At 36.1% G+C, this 19,675-nt stretch overlaps 1 protein-coding gene and 1 long non-coding RNA gene across 4 annotated transcripts in view; one reads left to right on the top strand and one right to left on the bottom strand.

The window, feature by feature from the left end:
• The window catches only part of PPP2R3B (protein phosphatase 2 regulatory subunit B''beta), a 45,608-nt gene that overhangs the window by 9,463 nt on the left and 16,470 nt on the right, over positions 1-19,675 (bottom strand). For all 3 annotated transcript variants that reach the window (XM_066176491.1, XM_066176490.1, XM_066176492.1), the window contains 5 exons: positions 7,011-7,196; positions 5,235-5,338; positions 4,581-4,683; positions 3,742-3,816; positions 109-195 (listed from right to left, as the gene is read on the bottom strand). In XM_066176491.1, the coding sequence (XP_066032588.1) occupies positions 109-195; positions 3,742-3,816; positions 4,581-4,683; positions 5,235-5,338; positions 7,011-7,196 (555 nt within the window). The remainder of the gene's footprint in view (positions 1-108; positions 196-3,741; positions 3,817-4,580; positions 4,684-5,234; positions 5,339-7,010; positions 7,197-19,675) is intronic.
• On the top strand, positions 555-7,111 carry LOC136285391 (uncharacterized). The gene is made up of 3 exons (XR_010719441.1): positions 555-970; positions 1,848-1,915; positions 6,827-7,111. It is a non-coding gene; the product is annotated as an uncharacterized lncRNA (long non-coding RNA).

The raw sequence follows: 19,675 nt of genomic DNA, 5'->3' as shown, positions 1-19,675 counted from the left end.
ACTCTTTGGAAAATGAAGAAATGAATTTATGTTACTCCCTTAAGCTTTCAGTTAATGCCGTTTTGAAACTTGTAGAAATATCTGTCTTGTAAAATTTTAGATATGTACCTGCAAAAAGTTGCTTTTCCTGAGCTCATTACAAGTTATTTTCCCAGACCAGGACCTATTTACTGTATAAAATATTCTCTGTATGACCTGCAAGAAAGAGGAAGTAGAAAGAAACTTAAGCAATGATAATTAAATACCCATCCAAATATTTCTCAAAGATGCCTTAGTACAGCAGCATTAGAGAGCTCTATCTTTCCCCTCTTTCTATTGTTCTCATTAGTTAGAACTTCTCTTGTGTCATATTATCCACTATCCAAACCATTTCTAAACTTATATCTAAACTCATCTAGAGAAGTTTTATTTCAATGCTGCAATACCTATATCTCACTCAGTAATGTTGCAGAATACTCATATGCTATCCAAAATATGTAGACTGGCAATTTCACTACCTCAAGTCTTCCAGATCTACAGGATATAATATAATGAACCTATAAATGTATCTTATTACTTCAGATTTAAAGACCTGCATTTGCTATAAGAGTTTTACTTCATAATTGTATTTACAGAAATAGAATTGGGACTGTGTAAAGATCAGAGTACACCAGATGTTGCTACTTCTGAAGTCTACAAACACAACAAATCTGCATCTGACAGAAATACTTCCTACAAGTGCAAAGAGAATGTTTTTCCCCATTTAACTTCATTCTATTTGGAAGTTCCCTGAAAAAAAAACCTCTTCAGAGCATTAAAAGTAGTACATTAACATTTTCCAAGTGAAGAACAACAACAACAACAAAAAAAATCTATGCAAGAAAGATGACTAGTTCTTGTGCCATGACTGATACTGGAACCAGAAACAAATGCATCCAGTTGAGTACCCAAGACATTTTTTTACATCTACATCAACTCAATGATCTTACAGGTATTTTCCAAACTAATAATTCTATGGCTATTTTGGACAATTCATGCACTCAGTATAATTTTCTTGGGTTTAGTTTACAAACTAAAGACTTTAAATAAGACTTTAAAATACGTTTTATCTGCTACTTAACTGAGTTCAGTATTCACCTCAATTAGTTTGACTTAATTAGTCAGTCATTCACTACTAAACAAAAAAACCCAAAACAACCCAGACAGAAAAACCTAAATATATTATGAAGTATAACTGCTCAACTGGTGATTGATTATACCTGCTAATTGGCAAGACTTGGTATTGCATGTGTACTGATTCATTTGCAAGAGAGCAGTTACTATCTAAACTCCTCATCTCTTTAGTAACCACTTTCCCACAATTAATATATCCTCCCAACTACAGGCTAAGCTTTTATCACTTCAAACTTTACTTGCAGTAAATCAATAGTTTAAACTAACCAACAGTTTCTAAATTACAAATAGAAGAGCAATGTACTGATGAAGTTTTGAAAGAAAGCTTTAACTGTCGAACAGCAAGCTCCCCCGTTCTTCAAACAAGAACAGCTGGTTCAATGACTCCAGACAAAAGAATAGATTATCCTGCTTCTGAAACATAATTAACTTAATTCTAATTGTGAGTTCAGGGAAGGCCCATTTTTGGCTTACAGTACAAAGCAATTTTTTCTAAAAAGGTTTTTGCCTTAGTTTGCAACTTTATCCATCTGCATGTCATTATCTCATCTGTTATACATTTAACTGGTCTAAAAATAAAAACAAAATTGAATGTTTGGTTAAAGACAACTGGGAACAGACTTAAACTGTTTTCTAAAATCAACTGATGCAGAGTACAAGCAAATTGTCAGAGAATTGCCTTTACTATTCTGCAGAGTGCTTTGTCAGAAGAGGAAGAAATGGTGCAATACAGAGACTACAGCTTCAAGAACTCACAGTTCAGGTATGCACCTAACATCCTGGCAGAATAAATGCAATATCTCATTTGTCACAGAAAACATTTTAAACTTATTTCAGCTCTGTCGTGGCCTTATGTAACTAACCTGACCACTAGACTGACCAACAAACCTGTACCACTTCTTAGCAGACAGAACAGATCGCTTTCATGGCTTACACAACATGTGTCAAAGAGATGTACGTAATGTATATGCATACACATACATATATGTAGGGATATATAAAAACCCAGCAGAAGAATGGCTCATTTGGTTTGCAACTGGAAGTATCCTTTAGATAAAACTTCATGTAGCAAAGTTAAGCTAACTGAATACAGGTATGAAATGGCTTCTTTCATTATAGGTAAAATAATCTATTATTATCATTAATATCTTGCAGAACAGAATTTTAGAAGACTGTGATAAGCTCAGTTGGTCAAAGCATGGTGCAAATAATGTCAGGGTTGTCGATCTGATACCTGTATGGACCATTCACTTAAGAGTTAGACTCAATCCTTGTGGGTCCCTTCCAACTCCGAATATTCCATAATTCTGTCAACAGGTATGCCATCCTAAAATATGACAAGAAAAAGGCAGAGTGCTCCTGCCATTTCTTATCTGCCAAATGGCATTCCAAATACTGTTGATATTTTCCTACTAGTTTACTTTTTGATTTAACACCAAGTTTTTGATTAAACACCAATTTCTGTTAACAAAATACTTCCAGTACTAATTCATTCAATATTGCTAGACTCCGACCTACTCAAATAAGCTGCTCCTCCAAAGAAAAGTAACTGGAAATGGCAGGACATCATCTTTCCTACTGTTCTTCAGGACAGGCAGCAAGCTTTCAAAATTTAACCAGAGCAGGCTTTCATACAACCAAGAATCCATTAAGACACAAAACAATTCACAGGCAGAACAATTCCTTCAGTCATAACTGACAAGAAAGTTCTGTGAACTCAGGCAATCATTATAACAAGAAGCAAAACCTAATGCAGCAGGACATACTTGATAGGCCAGCAAGTCTCTGTAAAGAAGGATGTAACGAACAAAACCTAAACACTCTCATAAAAAACCCTTCCACAATTTTAACCTGGGTCAAAGTATAAGACGGATAAAAGATGATCAATTCTGCAGGTTTTTTTTGTTAGAGAACATTCATTAAGCTAGTCTTCACATGCACAAAGAAAGTGAACTGAATGTCATTTTGAAGAATTTTAATCTTTTGAGACTTCAGTGGAATCGACTGTCTAGTCTACAGCTGGGAAAATTTAATATCACTGATTTTTCCCTTGGGTACAGAACAAATACTTCAGTCACGTAACCCTGGGAAGACAGAAATGAAATTTTTCATGTATAAAACCTTCCGTGGAAGAAAAGTCCCCAGAAAGAAAAGTAGCAAGCAGCTTCAATATTATCATTATTTCACTTAATACTGAACATAATCATATTAATATAGTTGTTTCATTCCAGGTTTCATTTAATTAATCCCAGACTAAGTTCAGGATTCTAATGAATGCAGTCTACAGCCACAATCAAGTGTTTAAGATAACAGCCTGCTCTTCATTTAATGTTCATTAACTTATCTGACACTATTACAATTCACTGCTTCTCCTACTAGTACTAAATTCAGCAATTCCTTACAAATGTTAAGAACTATCATGCTTAAGAAAGACTTTTTCCACAAGATTTCCAGTTATGTAGAAATGAAGACTGACAGCCTACTCTAACTACTCTTCCCAAGGGTCAGAGGTTTAGATATATTGACTAATCCTAATTTTGATTTTCTTAGTTAACAAAAAAGTAGTTTTTCCAGATACAAATGACTTACAGTTGTAATATACCGTGAATGGAATTCAGATGCTTCTTTTAAAAATGAAAGGCCTGGATGACTATTTACCACGTCCTACAAAAAGAAAAAAAAAAAAGGAATAACAATGTCCCAAGGAGTATTCACTAGTGACTATTTAAGACAATTAGCAAAGAATAGCACACCTGCTTCCTTAACCAAAAGAGTTCAAATTATCTTCCACAATCACTACTGATAACTTTGTTTTCACCAAAGCTTCAGACAAATAACACTACAAACCTTTTAAAAATAAAATTATCTTTTAAATAAATCAGATAAACAAAAACTTTCCTAAATTTTAGAAATATTATAGGATTCTTTCTCCTACATTTTAGATAGGCTGAGGATTTTGAACACTGCTGACTGTTGTAGCTTGTAATTCTGTGGCTGTGATTCGGTAAAGTCAATGTAGGTTTCATTCAGTCATTTCTATAAGGTGGTGTTTGCTGCTCCTCCAACAAAGATTTACTAGGTTTTGAATTCATATCCAACTTCTTCTTTGCCCTCCAAAGGCCTATTCTGACCTAAACAACTTTAACTGCCTTCTGAAACATAAAAGATTCCAATACAGGTGCTATTCCTACAATCGATTTTAAATCTCACCATTGTGCTTAAAAAAGACCTCACCTTATACAAAATGATGAACTGTAAAACAAGTCACTCACTAGCATCTTAGTGGATCATGCAAAGTCAGTTGCACTGAATATTATCAATAAACTTTAATGATGACCATGAAAAAGTATATTTAGTTCAAACAACTCAGGGCTTTGCCAGTTCATCATTTTGTTGTGTTCCTAGAAATAGTTTCAGTTGCAATTTACTTGTAAAAAAGGAATGAAGTCTTCTTGCACCAAGTAGTTACAGCCAGGGTTCATGAGAAGGTGAACAAACTTTGCAGCATCATCATGGCAGGTCTGAAGTACTCTGAAATGTAAATATTTCCATTTAATATTCTACACAGAAAATTGCTTATGCTACCTCATGCAGGGACCCTAGAGCAAGGCCTATGAAACAATATTTATTCAAAAGTTTATTACAAATGTCAAATCATGCTCCAAGTGAACTTATTAAAGCAGTACTGTCTCTTAAATTTATGTTAAAGGGGTGGGTACACCACGTAATCGATTACATGAAAGGACAACTTAAAGCTAGAATTAGAGAAAAACTCAAAATAAAAAGCACTTTGTCCAGAACGGGCATCTACAATTAAGGGCCATGGTTTTCACTTTTCTCATGAACTGTCAGTCATTTACCAAACATTTTAAAATCCATAAACCCTATAAATGAAGATTTGTTTATTTTAAAGTATTAAAGTATTATTTAGTTACATTTTCCCATGTACAAGTTTGATGACAATGGTTGATTATGAGAAAGTGTTTTATTGCCCTTTACAGACAAGATCACATTCAGAGCTTAAAATCTCACACTTCAATGAAAAAAACTGCAGTACTTCTAATAAATTATAATCTACTTACTTCCGCCACATTGCAACAAATTTATGAACTGACACGTATCCTGTTCGTTCACCTCCAGCACAATAAAACAAAGGACCTTTCCAGTAAAGCGGGCATTCACAAGCCTACAATGAAAGTATACATCAAGTCAGTTTATTGATTGCTTATCTGAGGGCTACTCTTTTATTTATAGATCCTTCAAAAATTACAAGTGTTAAGAAAGCATTAGAGAAGAGATTTTTTAAAAACTGTTTCTGAAACCAGCTTCACCTTCTGAAATAATCCATTTAAAGCATCTGCTTTAGGCTGAAATCCAAAAGTAGATAGCAAAACACAGGGCAACTTGTAGCAATCATAGATTAGCATAATGGACTAACACAGTGAGTCACATGTCTGTCATCCATGTTCCAAGCAGCTGAACAGAGTCCATCTTAAACTCCTCCCAAGAGCTGGATATCTTCATGCTAAGCTCAAGACAGCACACTTATAGCAGTTCTGAACTGGAGCAAATTGACATTTGTCTGGCTCAGAGGATGGCTCAACTCGTCTGCATCCTTGCATGTGCATGGCACATCCTCTGTAAAGTAGCAAGCCAGCCTGCCCTGAGCAGCAGTATCTTGCTTTAGAGTACTCAACAGCTACACGTTCCCAACTCCAGTGTGACCACAAGAACCTAAAGTCCAAGTGTCTGCAGCCATAACAGCCAAGAGCCCAATTTGCCTAAAACTGACTCCAGCTGGGAGCAGTCACACTGGCATCCGCAAGGACCTGCAAAAAGACTGAATACTGCAAGATGTGAAAGGTCACTGGAGCAAAAGTACAGTTACTTCTCATGCAATAGTTTAACTAGTACTTCAAACAAATTAAAAAAAGTGGTTTTGATGAATACTGTCCTCAGACAGCATTCTTCAGAAAGGTGTCTTTCATCACTGAATTGTAGGTGAGTAGACTCTTTCACCTTCCTGCTGAGCGAGAAGTGTCTCTTCCCTACCTCCTCACTTCTATGTTGGAAGGAGCTGTAGAAGAGAGGGATCCTATCATGCAGCTTAGCAGTAAAAAAGTTTTGGTGAGGCAAACTCCAAGTCCTGCTCTTGTGAGCAGTCACTTTCTATTTTCTAGACCCTGGACAAAGTGACAGAAACATGGATGAGAACCTGAGACTCATTACCAAGACCGTGACATGCAGTGAGATTTCAATCATTGATTCAATATAACAAAATGGAAATTTAACTTTATTTTAACTAGCTTATTGTCTTTAACTTACACAGAAGTTTAAAAATATTTGCTGCTTTCTAAGCTAAGTATTTTGTCACTCTGCCATAACTCTAAATTAGCTCTTCAGGAATAACTTGAGAGCTATAATCTCAAGTGATCAAACCATTCTATCTTTACCAGTGTCTTTACATCAGAGGTTCAGCAGAATGAGAAAAAAACTTGTCCAACTTGTGTAGACACCCTGAAAACAAAACATATATTAGCAATGCTTTTGCCTTAAGTCTCTTGGTCAATATGGAATGGAGAGCAACACACAATGCTGTTCTTTAGTATTTGGTTGTTTATGCATCAAAAAAAGTAATTCAAGTTTTGATTTAATGTTTTGTTTCTTTTATAAGGTCATTTGATACACAGTTAATGCAGAAAATTCCACACAACTGTGGTACCAACAATGCAGAATATCATTAAATACTAATGTGTGGGAGAGATGGAAACACAATACAAGAAAACCAAGCACAGAGAACTCATCTTTCCTTTCCATAGGAGCACAGTACAAAAAGAAGATGGCCAGCAAGTTCTCACCTTTGCAACCTTACTCATGTCTTCTAACGTTGCCCTCTCATTTGGAAATTCACAAAAAGTTTTCTCAATTTTGGCGATCACAGCATCTATATTCACTTTTTCCTTAGGACATCCTCGAGGAAAATAAAAAGTTGGAATGTTTTGACTATGTGATGGTGGCAAAGTTTCTTCCTTCTTTGTTTGAACCTAAATAAATAAATACACATTTGACAGTCAAGTACCATGAAATCACATAGTCCTCCACAGATGACTTAAATCTCTTGGTATTCTATGTTTCAACACACCTTCAAAAAGATTTCAGATTATAAATTGAAAAAACTATTACAGAATAAGAGCACATTAGAAAAAATGAGTATTTCCAAAAACAGTAGTTTAGAAAGACTTCTAGGATGTTAAATATTTAATAAGAACAACTTCTATCTTCAACATATCAAGTTTCAAGACTAATACATTGGACAGCTTCTTAGAGATTTGAAATTACTCAGGTTCTGTTATCTGTTTCAGAAAAAACCTTTCAACCTTTATCTTAACAGATATTATAAAATACTTTGCTTCTGAAGTATTGCTAGTTTTACAGCTTCAAGCTTTTGAAATAAGTATAATAACTTTGTTACAAGCCACCAACCTATTTAATGAAGTTATGGTGAAGATTTTTTTTTACCCTAAAAAATGACAGATTTTATAAAAGTATTAAAAATGCCTACAGAGGGATTTTTTTGGGTAAAGTATATACAATTATGAAATGAGAACTTAGAAATCTGTTTCTCAAGAATTGTGATACACCATATCACTAAAAAATAACCCAGGTGACCTGTAACAAGAGAAATTTATTTAAAAGCATTTAGCTTCAATAAAGAAGAATTTACCTTGCAGTCAGTTTCCAAAAGGATGTCAAATAGGGCAGAGAAACAAGTATAATAGGCAAAGTAACCCCGGAGTTAGGAGACAACTCAAACTTAGCAATTAAACCAAGCAATTATTCCCAACACTGCTATTCAAATGTGAAAACGCTGCTATAGGGTGACTTGTCCTAGTGAACGTGCTCAAGATTCTGCATCTAATCTCTCATTTTTAGCCAGAATTGAGGGAAAATAAACCAAATATCCCTTCAAAAACCCTAACCTTTGCTTTACTCTTTATCAACTTTGCCAAAGTGCCTGTAAAGATACTCAGCTCTCCTACCACAATTAAAGTCCTTCCTTATGTGAGTGGACTAGGTGCTTATGGACAGCAGATTTTAATTTGCAGAGTTCCAGCCCAGGAGCCTTCATTAGAATGCTACATATGCAAAAAAAAAAGCCTGAGCTAGTCTTTCCTTCCCCTCTTCTGCATTTGAGCCAGAATTCCTGTCCACAGCAGCAGAATTAACAATGCTACAAGTTTTATTTCATGGAGGTAAAAGTTCCCTTGAATCTGTGATACCAGGAGTCAATGTCTGTCACTTTCTAAGAATCCTGTAAGTAACAACTTCCAATATCATTGGTTCAGCAGTCCACTTGACAAGGCAGCTTATCAAAAGGTATCAAAAATCCCTTCCAACTTCAGACTTCCAAAATTTTAGCAAGTATAAAGACAGCAAAGTTTTATTCCCTAGGTAACATCACCACCAGCACTACAAATAATGTCTGTAATGGGGTGAGCACCGTGTTTCATTTTAAAAGCCCAACTCTACCCACCAGCACTTCACAAGAGCACTTGCAGTTACACTATTTCCCCTTTTCCCCATTTCCAAGATCTGCCTGGACTGACGTAAGATTAGCTCAGTTGGTCAGAGCATGGTGCTAATAATGCCAAGGTCATGGGTTCCATCCCCATACAGGCTGTTCATTTAAGAATTGGATTTGATGATCCTTGTGGGTCCCTTCCAATATCCCTCAGAATCTGTGATTCTGTGACAACCACTCCCATGTGAGCTGCTTAAATGGCCACAGAGCAGCAGGTGTTCCAGTTCTTCAGAGGTGCCCGATGAGGAATGCTTTAGCTGAGAAAAGGGACAGTATAAATCACAGACTACTAACATTTCCTGAATGTTGCAGATAAGACAAGGTAAATCAGCATTTTAGGGAAGCCTAGTACAGACAGGCAAGGCATTTTTAAATTCCACAGCTATGGAAATTTAGAGCCTCAGATTGAAAAATTTCTTTTAAAAGGAAAGGTAGAAGGAGAGGGAAGAACACACTGGAAAAAGATCCCAAGAGAAAAAGAAAAGCTAACATCAGAACCATTTGTTCATTGGATACTGTATTTTTTCAGAAATCACTAATTTAGATACCTCAGTTACACAATAAATGATTTCCACTGGTCCAGGTTAAAAGCTGTTCTTGAACACATATGGAAATCTCAATTCAGGATTTGTAGTAAGACCTATCCAAGCACAAGTTATTTAAAAGAATTATATGGTAAGGGCTTTTCTTTTATTTCTCATCTTGTAGTCAGGAACATGTTCACAACAGACAAAGACTATAAGGAAGAAATTCAGCAACTGATTCAGAACTTAAGATGAACAAATAGTTGAAGAAAAATGATTTTTCAAAAATGAAAATGTTATATTTAAACATCTGAATTCAGCATACTTACTGCAAAAATATATAATATTATAATCTATAAGACAGAATATTCATTCAATTTTAAGACCAAATATAGACTACAAATCTGTCATGACAAGACAAATTAAGTCTCCCTCTACTGAAAGATGTCTGTTTTTACATGCTGGTTTCTCAAAGTTGGCCAAAGAAGAAACTATAAAAAGGCTTCGTTTGCATTAGCAAGTATATGATCAATCATTTCTGCTAGAATTATTTGGTGCCTACATATAGGCATCCAGTGAGAATACCATCTAGGGCACAAAACAAAATGCCCTTGAACATTCCTTGTGCTATCCAACAGGCAGCTCCAAGCACAGCTCTCTCTCTCTGCATCTGCCACGTGGATGTTCTGAGCACACTAATGCTTCTTAAATGCCACCAGCAACTTGGAATGGGACAATTGAATTGTGCTGTTAATATCAATCAACACAGGGATAGGAACCGTACCAAAGAGAGAAGCCTGTCGTCCAAAACCATTAGCTCCAACGAATGCACTATAAAGTTGATATTACATCTCCTCCCTCTTCTCACCTTCCCAAGAAGGGCCAAAGATTCTTCTCTCAGTCTGAATTCCAATAAACAAAAGGTTCTTTGTACAACTGAGGCTGCTCTGCTGTATGTGCTCTAATGAAGGAACGTGTGATACCAAAAGGGCTCTAAAAACTTCACCATTTTCTGTTCAGGTGCTAGTTACTTCTGCAGAGGCACATATTGCATAGCTGATGAAGGAGTCAGTTCTGTTATTTCAGGGCAATCAAAATGCACTAATTGTGTGAGATTAGGCTGTTCTAAAATTAATTATAATTTTAACTGGGGAACTTCATTAACAAGAACTGCCAGAAGTCTGCTAACATCAAATCTTTGACTGGAAAATCTGCAGAACCAGTTCATTACTCTTTTTGCACAACTACTCCGTTTCAGTGGTCAATTTAACATTTAGAGAGTGATCTACATTTTCCTGTGGTTTTAAGTTAAAATCTTTCAAACTTGTACCAGTAAGCTAGACTCAAAAAAAGAGACTCGTTTCGTTAGTGGAAAAATTTCCCTGCAACTTTCTGAGAAAGAGTACCAACAGAAGTATGCTTGGAATTAAGGAAAACAGCTGTATAAGCTTGTAAATAACTCAAACAGATGTGTGCTGCAGCATCAGGACTGAAGGGAGCATTAACCTTTGCAATAAGTATATTAGAAGTCCAGGATCTGTAAGTGTATTGCAAAGTTGCCACTGCAGTTTAGGTTTTATGTAACAGATGGGAAGTGAGGATTCCTTGAAAACTTCTTGTCTGCAGAAATGTAAACAAACTTCTGTAAGATTTGTCTATAGGAGAGTTCAAGAAAATCTTTATTACACTAACAGTTGTCATTCTTGACATACAGAATTGCATGACTGTCCACAGCTACCCAACACTTACTTGCCTTGATTTTGACAGCAGAGGAAATGGAAGTTTTTATCCCATTGAGGTCATTGTTCAAAGGGCAAAACTTCTATTATTTTGCAACTTTCCAGATTCTTTTCCAACCACTCTTTCAACAGTTGTTTACAGTAATGGCATAAAAACAGTATTATAGTTACAATACAGTAATATATAGTATATACCAGAGAACATATATACACTGTATTCCAAAGAGTAATTAATTCTTCAAGCTAGACAGTCTTCTTCCATCTACCACCTGATGAGTTGCATTCAGCAGTTAACTTTGTTATAAGCAAAAAATAAAGACAGTAGGAATTTTAAAAGGGTAGGCTTTTCCTTTTCTCTTAACTGTAAGAGCTTATGCTATGATACAATCATTCAGCTACAGCATATACTTCTGAAACAATAAGGAGGAGAGGACTTGTTCCCAGATATTTTAATAATGTATGCTCAGTAATGTCTATCTAACACTTGCATGCAGCAACTGCCAAGTAGAAATACAGAGCCCATGAAGGAGTTGACTATGTGGATTCAAATGCAAGTGCATAAAACTTCACTTACAAAGGACTTGCTGGGAAAAGAAGCAAGGTAAGTACGTTTGTGAATGTAATACTCTTTTAGACATCTTTGAGATTAAGACATGAACTTGGACTGGAAGGGACATCTAGTTCCAACCCCTCCTGCTGTGAGCAAGGATGCCACTCACTAGATCAGGTTGCTCAGGGCCCCATTCAGCCTGGTCTTAAACACTTCCAGGGATGGGGGATTCACAACTTCTCTGAGTTGCCTGTACCAGTGCCTCACCACTCTCATAATAAAGAATTTTTCCTCTCCTCTTTCAGTTTAAAATAATTTCCCCTTGTCCTGTCACTATCCGGATTAAACTGATTGGTATTTACATTGTTTTGACAGGAGTGCAGAATAAGATAACTTCGTTCAGAAATGCTGATGACACCAACATTTATTCTGCCTGTTTCTCTGAAAAAAAGCCCAACCCTAAACATTTTAAAGTATTTACAGAGTTCGCAGTCAGCTCTTGCTGTACTATTTGACAGGAATTTCCATGATAATGTCCATACTAGAGAAAAGTCATCAGAATGCATACAACAGGGTCAAAAAAGGACCCCAAAAATTCTACCTCACATTTACACCCAACTTCACATTAGGATTTTACTAAGTGATGCACCACAATCTCCCCCACTAAAACAAAGGCATTAAATACTGAAAAGACTATAAAGAGATTGTTGCCTAACAAATAGATAGAAGTCTGGTTCAATTCCTTAGTAGTTTTTAACTAGGCATTTAAAAGAAAAAAATGTCTGTTGCAATACTGTTTACAATGTGCAATACATAAGCTAATCTAATTCTTCAACTGAATAGGTCTTCTATCTTCTACTTTATGATAAACTTACGTGGATGAACCAAAGTGCATAATAAGCTAAGAGGATTTTCTGCAGAGACATGCTATTCAGCCTTTTAAATCCTAACATCCCGGCAACCACCCACATATAAAGCTCATCAACCACCTAACAGTGAAAACAGATAATTGCATGAAGTTCCCTGACACACAACAGAAAATGGAAGCCAACATGGAGATTCAAAGGACAACATAATTTTTTTTTTTTTTTGTATCTTTCCTTTATTCAATGCAATGAGTTCTTAATACAAGGTGTGTTACAGCCAATCAGTTAAAACAGTAACCGTGAATGTAACAAAATGTTATCAGTAAACAGGCTCACAAGGAATACCTGACCAGCCTTCCCTTCCCCCTGCTGTTATTGCTGTCAGTCTAAGTCTGACCAATAAAATCACAGAAATGTTTCTTTTTAAACTTGCTGTCTAACTGAATGCAAAGGGAAAGTCAACGGCTCCCTCTAGATAAACAATTGACATTATCAGTAGTTTTATGGTATTTAAATCTCAAAAACATCACAGAAGACTTGCACTATTATGATTTAGAAAAGGGTTCTTTCTCATTTGGAAGACAGACAACAGTTTTGAAAAGCCTGTTCTAACATGTCAAATAGTTTAACATGCTGAAATGCCTTCAAAAATCTGTTTCAGGATAAAGTAAGGTTACTACCAGAACTTTCCTCAGAAGCCCAGAGAAACGTGTCCTCTGTAACATAAGCTCTCTTGACCTTGTGGTAGACATTTACATCTACAATTATTTAAGTTGAAGTGTGATGCTTTTTTATTGCTTTCTGTGTCATCCTTATTAGCATCTTTCCAGCCAAACTGAGATTTTTTACTGCAAGAGTTCACTGATTGTACTACTTCCTGTTCAGCTTGATGTGCTAAACAGTATTTTCCTCTGTGAATGATGATCCTTGGACAACTTAAAACTTTGAAAATTCCCTAGTCCTTCCCCTTGCCAAGTTCTGTTACTCTAAAATGAAACCATTGCACTGAAAATCAGCTTGAAAACAGTAAGTTTATCTGAAATCTTAATAATTTTACTGCATGGCATAAGGTAAGCTACACCACAGCATACTTGCATCTTCCCCTTCCTCCTGCCCACATAGAATTTACTTGCTTCACTAGTGACAGTGAAGCAATATGATGCTAGTGACACTAGTGACAGTGAAGCAATTGCCTCAGGTCACCAAGACAGCTAAAGAACAAAGTTAAAACCCCCATTTGTCTTCATCCAGTCTCACACAGTTGGTGCCACATAGAAGCAACACGGTTCTGCTGCTAACATTAAGATCAGGGAGTACTGCAGCAGTATCATTTAAAATCAGATTACTTTAGGCTTAAAACCATGCTAAGATTGTGATTCATTTTGCATAGTTTAGTCAGAAATATAAAACATAGATCAAACCCTGAGAGAGACCTACAGAGAATGAACCCGTGCTAAACCAGTCATCAGGGTATATACGTAAGAGTCTTTCCTCTGGCAACAATCATTTTAGTCCCAGTTGTTTCCTTCTATCCTGGACTTCAGCTTGCTATCCTTCAGTCACTGTCTGGCAGCTGTTTTTAGATGGGCTATAGAGACTAATTTTATCATACATGCTCCTCTTTCCTTCCACAGTTAGAGATAAACATCCATTAATTTTAACCCTGCTGCAGTTTTACACTAGTTTACTTTTGCTATTAGCCTTAACTCTGAAAATTTCATTCACCTAGTTTGGTCTGTAGTCAATATTTGTGCTACATGAGGGGAAGGAAATGGAAAAATTAATAACTTTCCCATAAATTTCTAGCAATATACCATTAGAAGAAAAAAAGGTACTTCAACCTACACTGTTTCCAATTTTATACATGCGACCTGAGTTAATGCACGAGAGCAGGGTTCAGCAACTCTCCCAATGCAGTCTATGTTCCAGTTAGCAATCCTGTGTTCAAATTCTGACCAGAAAAATATGGTGAGAGTCTCCTGCATACCAGGTTGTGCACTCATCTCAGTTTTAAATAAATTCTCATCTCATTTATGCATATTCTTGGCCACTTTACTATTTACTACTAAGACTATTTCTGTAAAAAAGTATATGGCAATCTGGTCTTGTGTTCAATGCAAATATTAATCCTCAATGCTAAATCAACTTTACTCTAGAGACGAAGCCGTACACTGCTCTGTCCCATTTTGGGATCACTGACATGTTACAGCATGTAGCAATTCCATAAGCAAATCAAAAGAGATTCAGTGATGTTTAGAGCAGTCAGGAGTAACATAAGGAAGATAACAGTAAAAAAGAAGTCTAAAGACCCTAACTTCTGATTCTGAGGTAAAAAAAAACCAAAAACAAAAAAGGAATTTTTTTTAAGCTGTTTGCCATATGAAGCTAATTTTCCCCCTTTATTTTAAGTCTAATACAGCAGAGTAAGTAGTAGTACTCCTAATTTTGTGACAGCCTGCGAAAGAAGCACCCTGTGCAGTTTGAATAAAGTTGCTGTGCTAAGGGCCACCACTGGATACTCTCGGAAGTCTTAGTATAAGAATTACTGCACAACTATCATGAACACTTTCCCCCTTTACTTTAACCAAGCCAAATTGAAATAGCCAAAACTACCCTCAAGAAATAGCCATTGAAGGGTCAGCACTGCAGCAGAGCATGCAAAACTTTGGATCATCTACACAAACCTATCTGGCAAAGTATGTTAGTTCTAATGTAGGAGGAGAGAGTAGGCAGTGGCATCCAGCAAAAGCTTCCACCTGAAACTATGAAATGCATTCCATACATACCATCTTGGGTATTGAATTTAAAACCACATTCAACTAAAAGCATTTGTGAATGGCCACCACAGGCAAGTCATATCACATACACACAAACAAAAGCAGCACGGGGAAGCTTTCAAATGGTCAAAATGCACTTGTTAGTGAAGGCTGAGGTAAACTGGCATTTTTCTGCATGATGCCTAACCATTAATGCACACACTTACCAATCTCCTCCCTTTCAGTAATATATATGCTGCACTAACAGATGTCTCACTCAAGTTCTTCTATAACTCTAATTTTGGAAATACTGGGATTCTTCCAGTTTGCAGCTTGGTAGAGCTGACACAGGTAAATCATACAGTCCTGCTGGGAACTGGAAGATGCTACTACAAAAGCATTATTGCTGTAGAAACACCTTCAAGTATGGCTGAACACTTTTCTTTGTACAATTACATAGAGCTTCAATATCAAAAGTATGCAGTATGAAGAGCTTATTGATTTATTCAGAAAACACTTGGGTGGGGACAAAATGGAAGACATAGTTACGTGCATCCCCCAAAGCCATGAACACAAGATCTTTCCACATTACATCCATGTCTATTGGTAACTTGCTTTATTTGCTGACAAAACTTTTACTAAAGGCTTCTAGAGCGAGGCTTCTTCAGAATTTGCCGCCACTGTTGGTGATGACATTTTTTATCCAAGTAAAGATACTTTTTATCTCTTTTACATGCCCTACTAATTTAAAAATGGAAAAGGGTACATAGTATAAAATGGAAAAAAGCAAGATTTTTCAGAAAAATCTACCCCACAAAACACAATTTTTTCTACATTTCTTGATAAGACAAAAGTAGTGGAAAAATATTAGTCATTGCTAGTATGACTAGTAGTGCCTGTGAGTAGCTGTCAAACAGGCTACAGTTAATCAATTATGTCAAATCAAGTATTCAAGTCTCTAATACATGCTGTTTGCCATATAGTTGCAGCTTCCTCAGAAAATATTCTGATCACAGGTTAAATCAGTTCTACTATTCCTTCCCAGTGTATTCCGTTCCCCAACTGTTTCCAGGGCACAAGCTGGTAAGTTCCTCCTAGTACGTGATTATTTTGATTGTACACAGCCAAGGGACTGACAGGTACACCTGAGGCAATTCTAACATATGTCTACAGAAAACAGCCCTTGTCAGGACAGGCCATCAGTTCAACATCAAAAGTAACACATACAGCTAAGACAGATATCCACTTAAACTCTGCAATAGCTTTTTATCCTTACATGTTTAAAACAAAACAAGTTTCAATCACTAGATGCAATTGACTTCAAGAAGAATCCTCTCAAACAAAAAATGTCACCAAGTTCAGCCTTGCTATGGAGCTGCAAAGTCAACAACTGGAGCAAATATTCTGTCAACTGCTTGTCTGCTGATGCCCTGAAAAATTCTAATTTGGACAATTGTGAAAACAATCTCATATTCCTCTTGCCCTGTAAAAGTTGAAGGACATTTTATATGAAGATGTGCTGGACTGTTTCAGGCTTTCTAGCATTACCACCAACAGTCATACAACATCTACTATTAGCAGTGTTAGTTAAAATGGAGAAAAGAATAGCGACTCTTTTATTTCAAGGAAAAAATAAGTATATCTGAACTCTTCAATGTATGAATTGCTGCATCACAACACTTAGCTGCAGAGGGAACTGACATCTAGACTCTTAAATCATGCATGCAAATAAGCTGTAACAAACTTTCACCATATTGGCTTTTCTATAGAAACAGTACACATTTTCTGAAATAATAGTTTAAAAAACAGATTTATCACCAGACATGAACAGACAAGGAAGCTGCTATCATAGGCAGCCAATATATTTTATGTTTGAACCAAGAGTCTCCATTACAGAAGGGGTAAAAGTGAACTTTCTTGCTTGCAGTTTTTTTTAAAGAGACTAGAGCTTAAAACCTGGCAATCCACTAGCAGTGAACCATTTATGGAAAACCTCATCTCAACTAGTAAGTCTCAGTGGGCAGCCTATATATTTTCATTCTGTTTTAAATGTTGGCATCTGCTCTGGAAAACTGGCATTATATCAGCAAGCTAGCATCATGCATATCTATTAGCTACAGTCAGAATGAGATTTGTATTCCATCTCCAGCCCTCTCAGCAAACACTTGTGTTCTTTAATAAGGCATTTGTTGCCTGATGTAAAAGTATTATGTAAAAATGAGTATTGGGTCCACCCTCTGTGGTGTTAAAAGGTCTACAAATTATGTTAAATTAGAAAACTGATGTTAACAGCAAAGCTGTAGTGCCTGAAGCCCCTCTAGTTGTTACACAACCTTCTTCTGAGACTATAGCTGTAAACCCAACAGCCTCAATTAAATTTCTTGAAAGTAGCTTTGTCTCAGAAATGAGACTGTCATCTTCATGACTAAAAGAATCACTGTGTGCACTACATCACAAACATACACCAGCCCTGCACACATTAGTACCTATGAACTCTGTGTTCACTGCTGTCTTGAACATGTCACAAGCATTTATGAAGCATTTTGGTAACAAAATAATGTAAAAATGATCAAGAGGCACTAAAGTCACTTCACTCAGAAGGCAAGCCAATCTTGTGAGGCACTGCAGAAGCTGAAGAAATAGTTCTCATACAGCTGACATAAATAGCACGTGTAAGCAGCATTTAGTATCATTAACAGGTGGTCATGAAACAAGTAGTTCTCCGTTTTCACACTGAATTGTGACGCATACAACTACACCAAGGAATCACCCAGTAGGCACAGCAGATAAAGGCATAATTCATTAAAAGTATCAAAAAATGTGCCAGCACAGGTCTGTCACTAACACGGAGAAGATTAATTAAACACTTGGGCAAGATTTTTTATTTTAGCTCCTTTTAAAAATCATTACATTCAGCGTGATTTTATTTGACTTTTTAAAAAGTCTAGTTTTAAAGTTAGAACTCCACAGTTTTGTAAGGTGATGTGGCCTCTAAGTAGTAAAAAAATACCCATTTTCCTATTTTAGCTAACATTGAGTTACAAATGTATAAGCATGTCAGTGCACACACATGTATTTTATTCTAATTTTGTTTCAAATTTCAGGCATATTTTCTTCATATAGCATGCATAAGGGTGCTGCTTATATTCCAACTCTGACAGGTAGGAATGTCACCAGATGTTGGCTAGAACACAGTACTCATCAAGATAAAATGAACTGAAGTTTTACTTCATTTTATGCAGAGATACTACTAAGAAATTTAGCTCCCCAAGGTAATAGAGAACACTTCAACAGTTATGTATTGTTGTATCTTTCTTTTGAGAAATAGATATTTCCATAAAGCCCTACTTTGCTCAGGTTTTTTCAATTTTCATCAGTAAATGAAAACTGGGGAACTGCCTATTCCACCACCTTCCAGAAGAACCCACCTCACTACTGGTGGTCTATTTAAAGATTTTCAAGAAACTCGATGTGCTCTGCTCTAGTGACCCACCCCTTCTAAACCACAGGGGATTACCTACCCAGATTATTTACTTACATGGCCCTATATGAAAAGCCACTGCCTTAGAATTCTTGGAACCTGTGGAAGACCCAGTCATTCTAACCTGCCTCAGAGCATATTCTGAGCCATGTTATTTCACCATCCACCACCATTACAAATTTTTTACTTTAAGATGCTAGTTTTAATAGCATAAACATCTTAAAGAGAATTTGTCATTTCTTTAACATATTATAAAATTACAAGATTGTAGTAGGAATATGGAAGAATAGATTGGCTTCCACTTCGGCTTGACTTTGGCATTCTAATTTTACATCATACTCATAAAGTGTTGCGTTTGAAAGCCTACACAGCGGAATAGGAGGCTGTTAATTCCAAAAGCAACAAAGCTTAGCAACTGAAATGATAAAGTTTTTGTTTCAAGTTATTCTACAAAATCTCTAGAGCAGTCTTGAATTTTGGCATGAAATTTCTTCAATGATTACGTAGCTAATAAATAGTTATTCTTTGAAATGTGCCTAACCTACGAGGATAAATTGGAATTAACATTAATATAAAACGGCAGGTAAAGAATACCCATCTTCTGTATCAACAGTTACTAGCACCTATACCTAGTTTTTGATGAGACTTTCAAAAAGGTCTCCTTAAAATCGTGAATTCAAAGCAGACCACCATCCAGAAAAGGAACTTCAGAGAAAACACTTTATATCAAACTGAGCAATGACAGACCTCATATTCTAATTTTATACTCCTATTAATTCTGTTTTGCCCGAAGAATTTTGTAATCTAATTAAGTCATTTATCATACATTATTCTATAGTTGCCATTTACCCAGGAAGTGCAAGACTGGTTAAAAATGAAAAATATTTGCTCATTGTCTCCACTGTAAGTTTATAGCCAGCAGCATCCTAAAACAGAAAAAAAACCTACAGATCAGACAAGCTGTTTTTAAAAGTAGTTAGTAGCTTGCAGGTATGATTAACCATGCTACACTGAGATGTTTTCTA

The sequence above is a fragment of the Chamaea fasciata genome, unplaced genomic scaffold (assembly GCF_029207755.1).
Source record: "Chamaea fasciata isolate MVZ Bird 193981 ecotype frontalis unplaced genomic scaffold, bChaFas1.0.hap1 SCAF_2, whole genome shotgun sequence".
Taxonomy (NCBI): Eukaryota; Metazoa; Chordata; class Aves; order Passeriformes; family Sylviidae; genus Chamaea; species Chamaea fasciata.
This window is presented reverse-complemented; position numbering and strand designations above follow the sequence as displayed.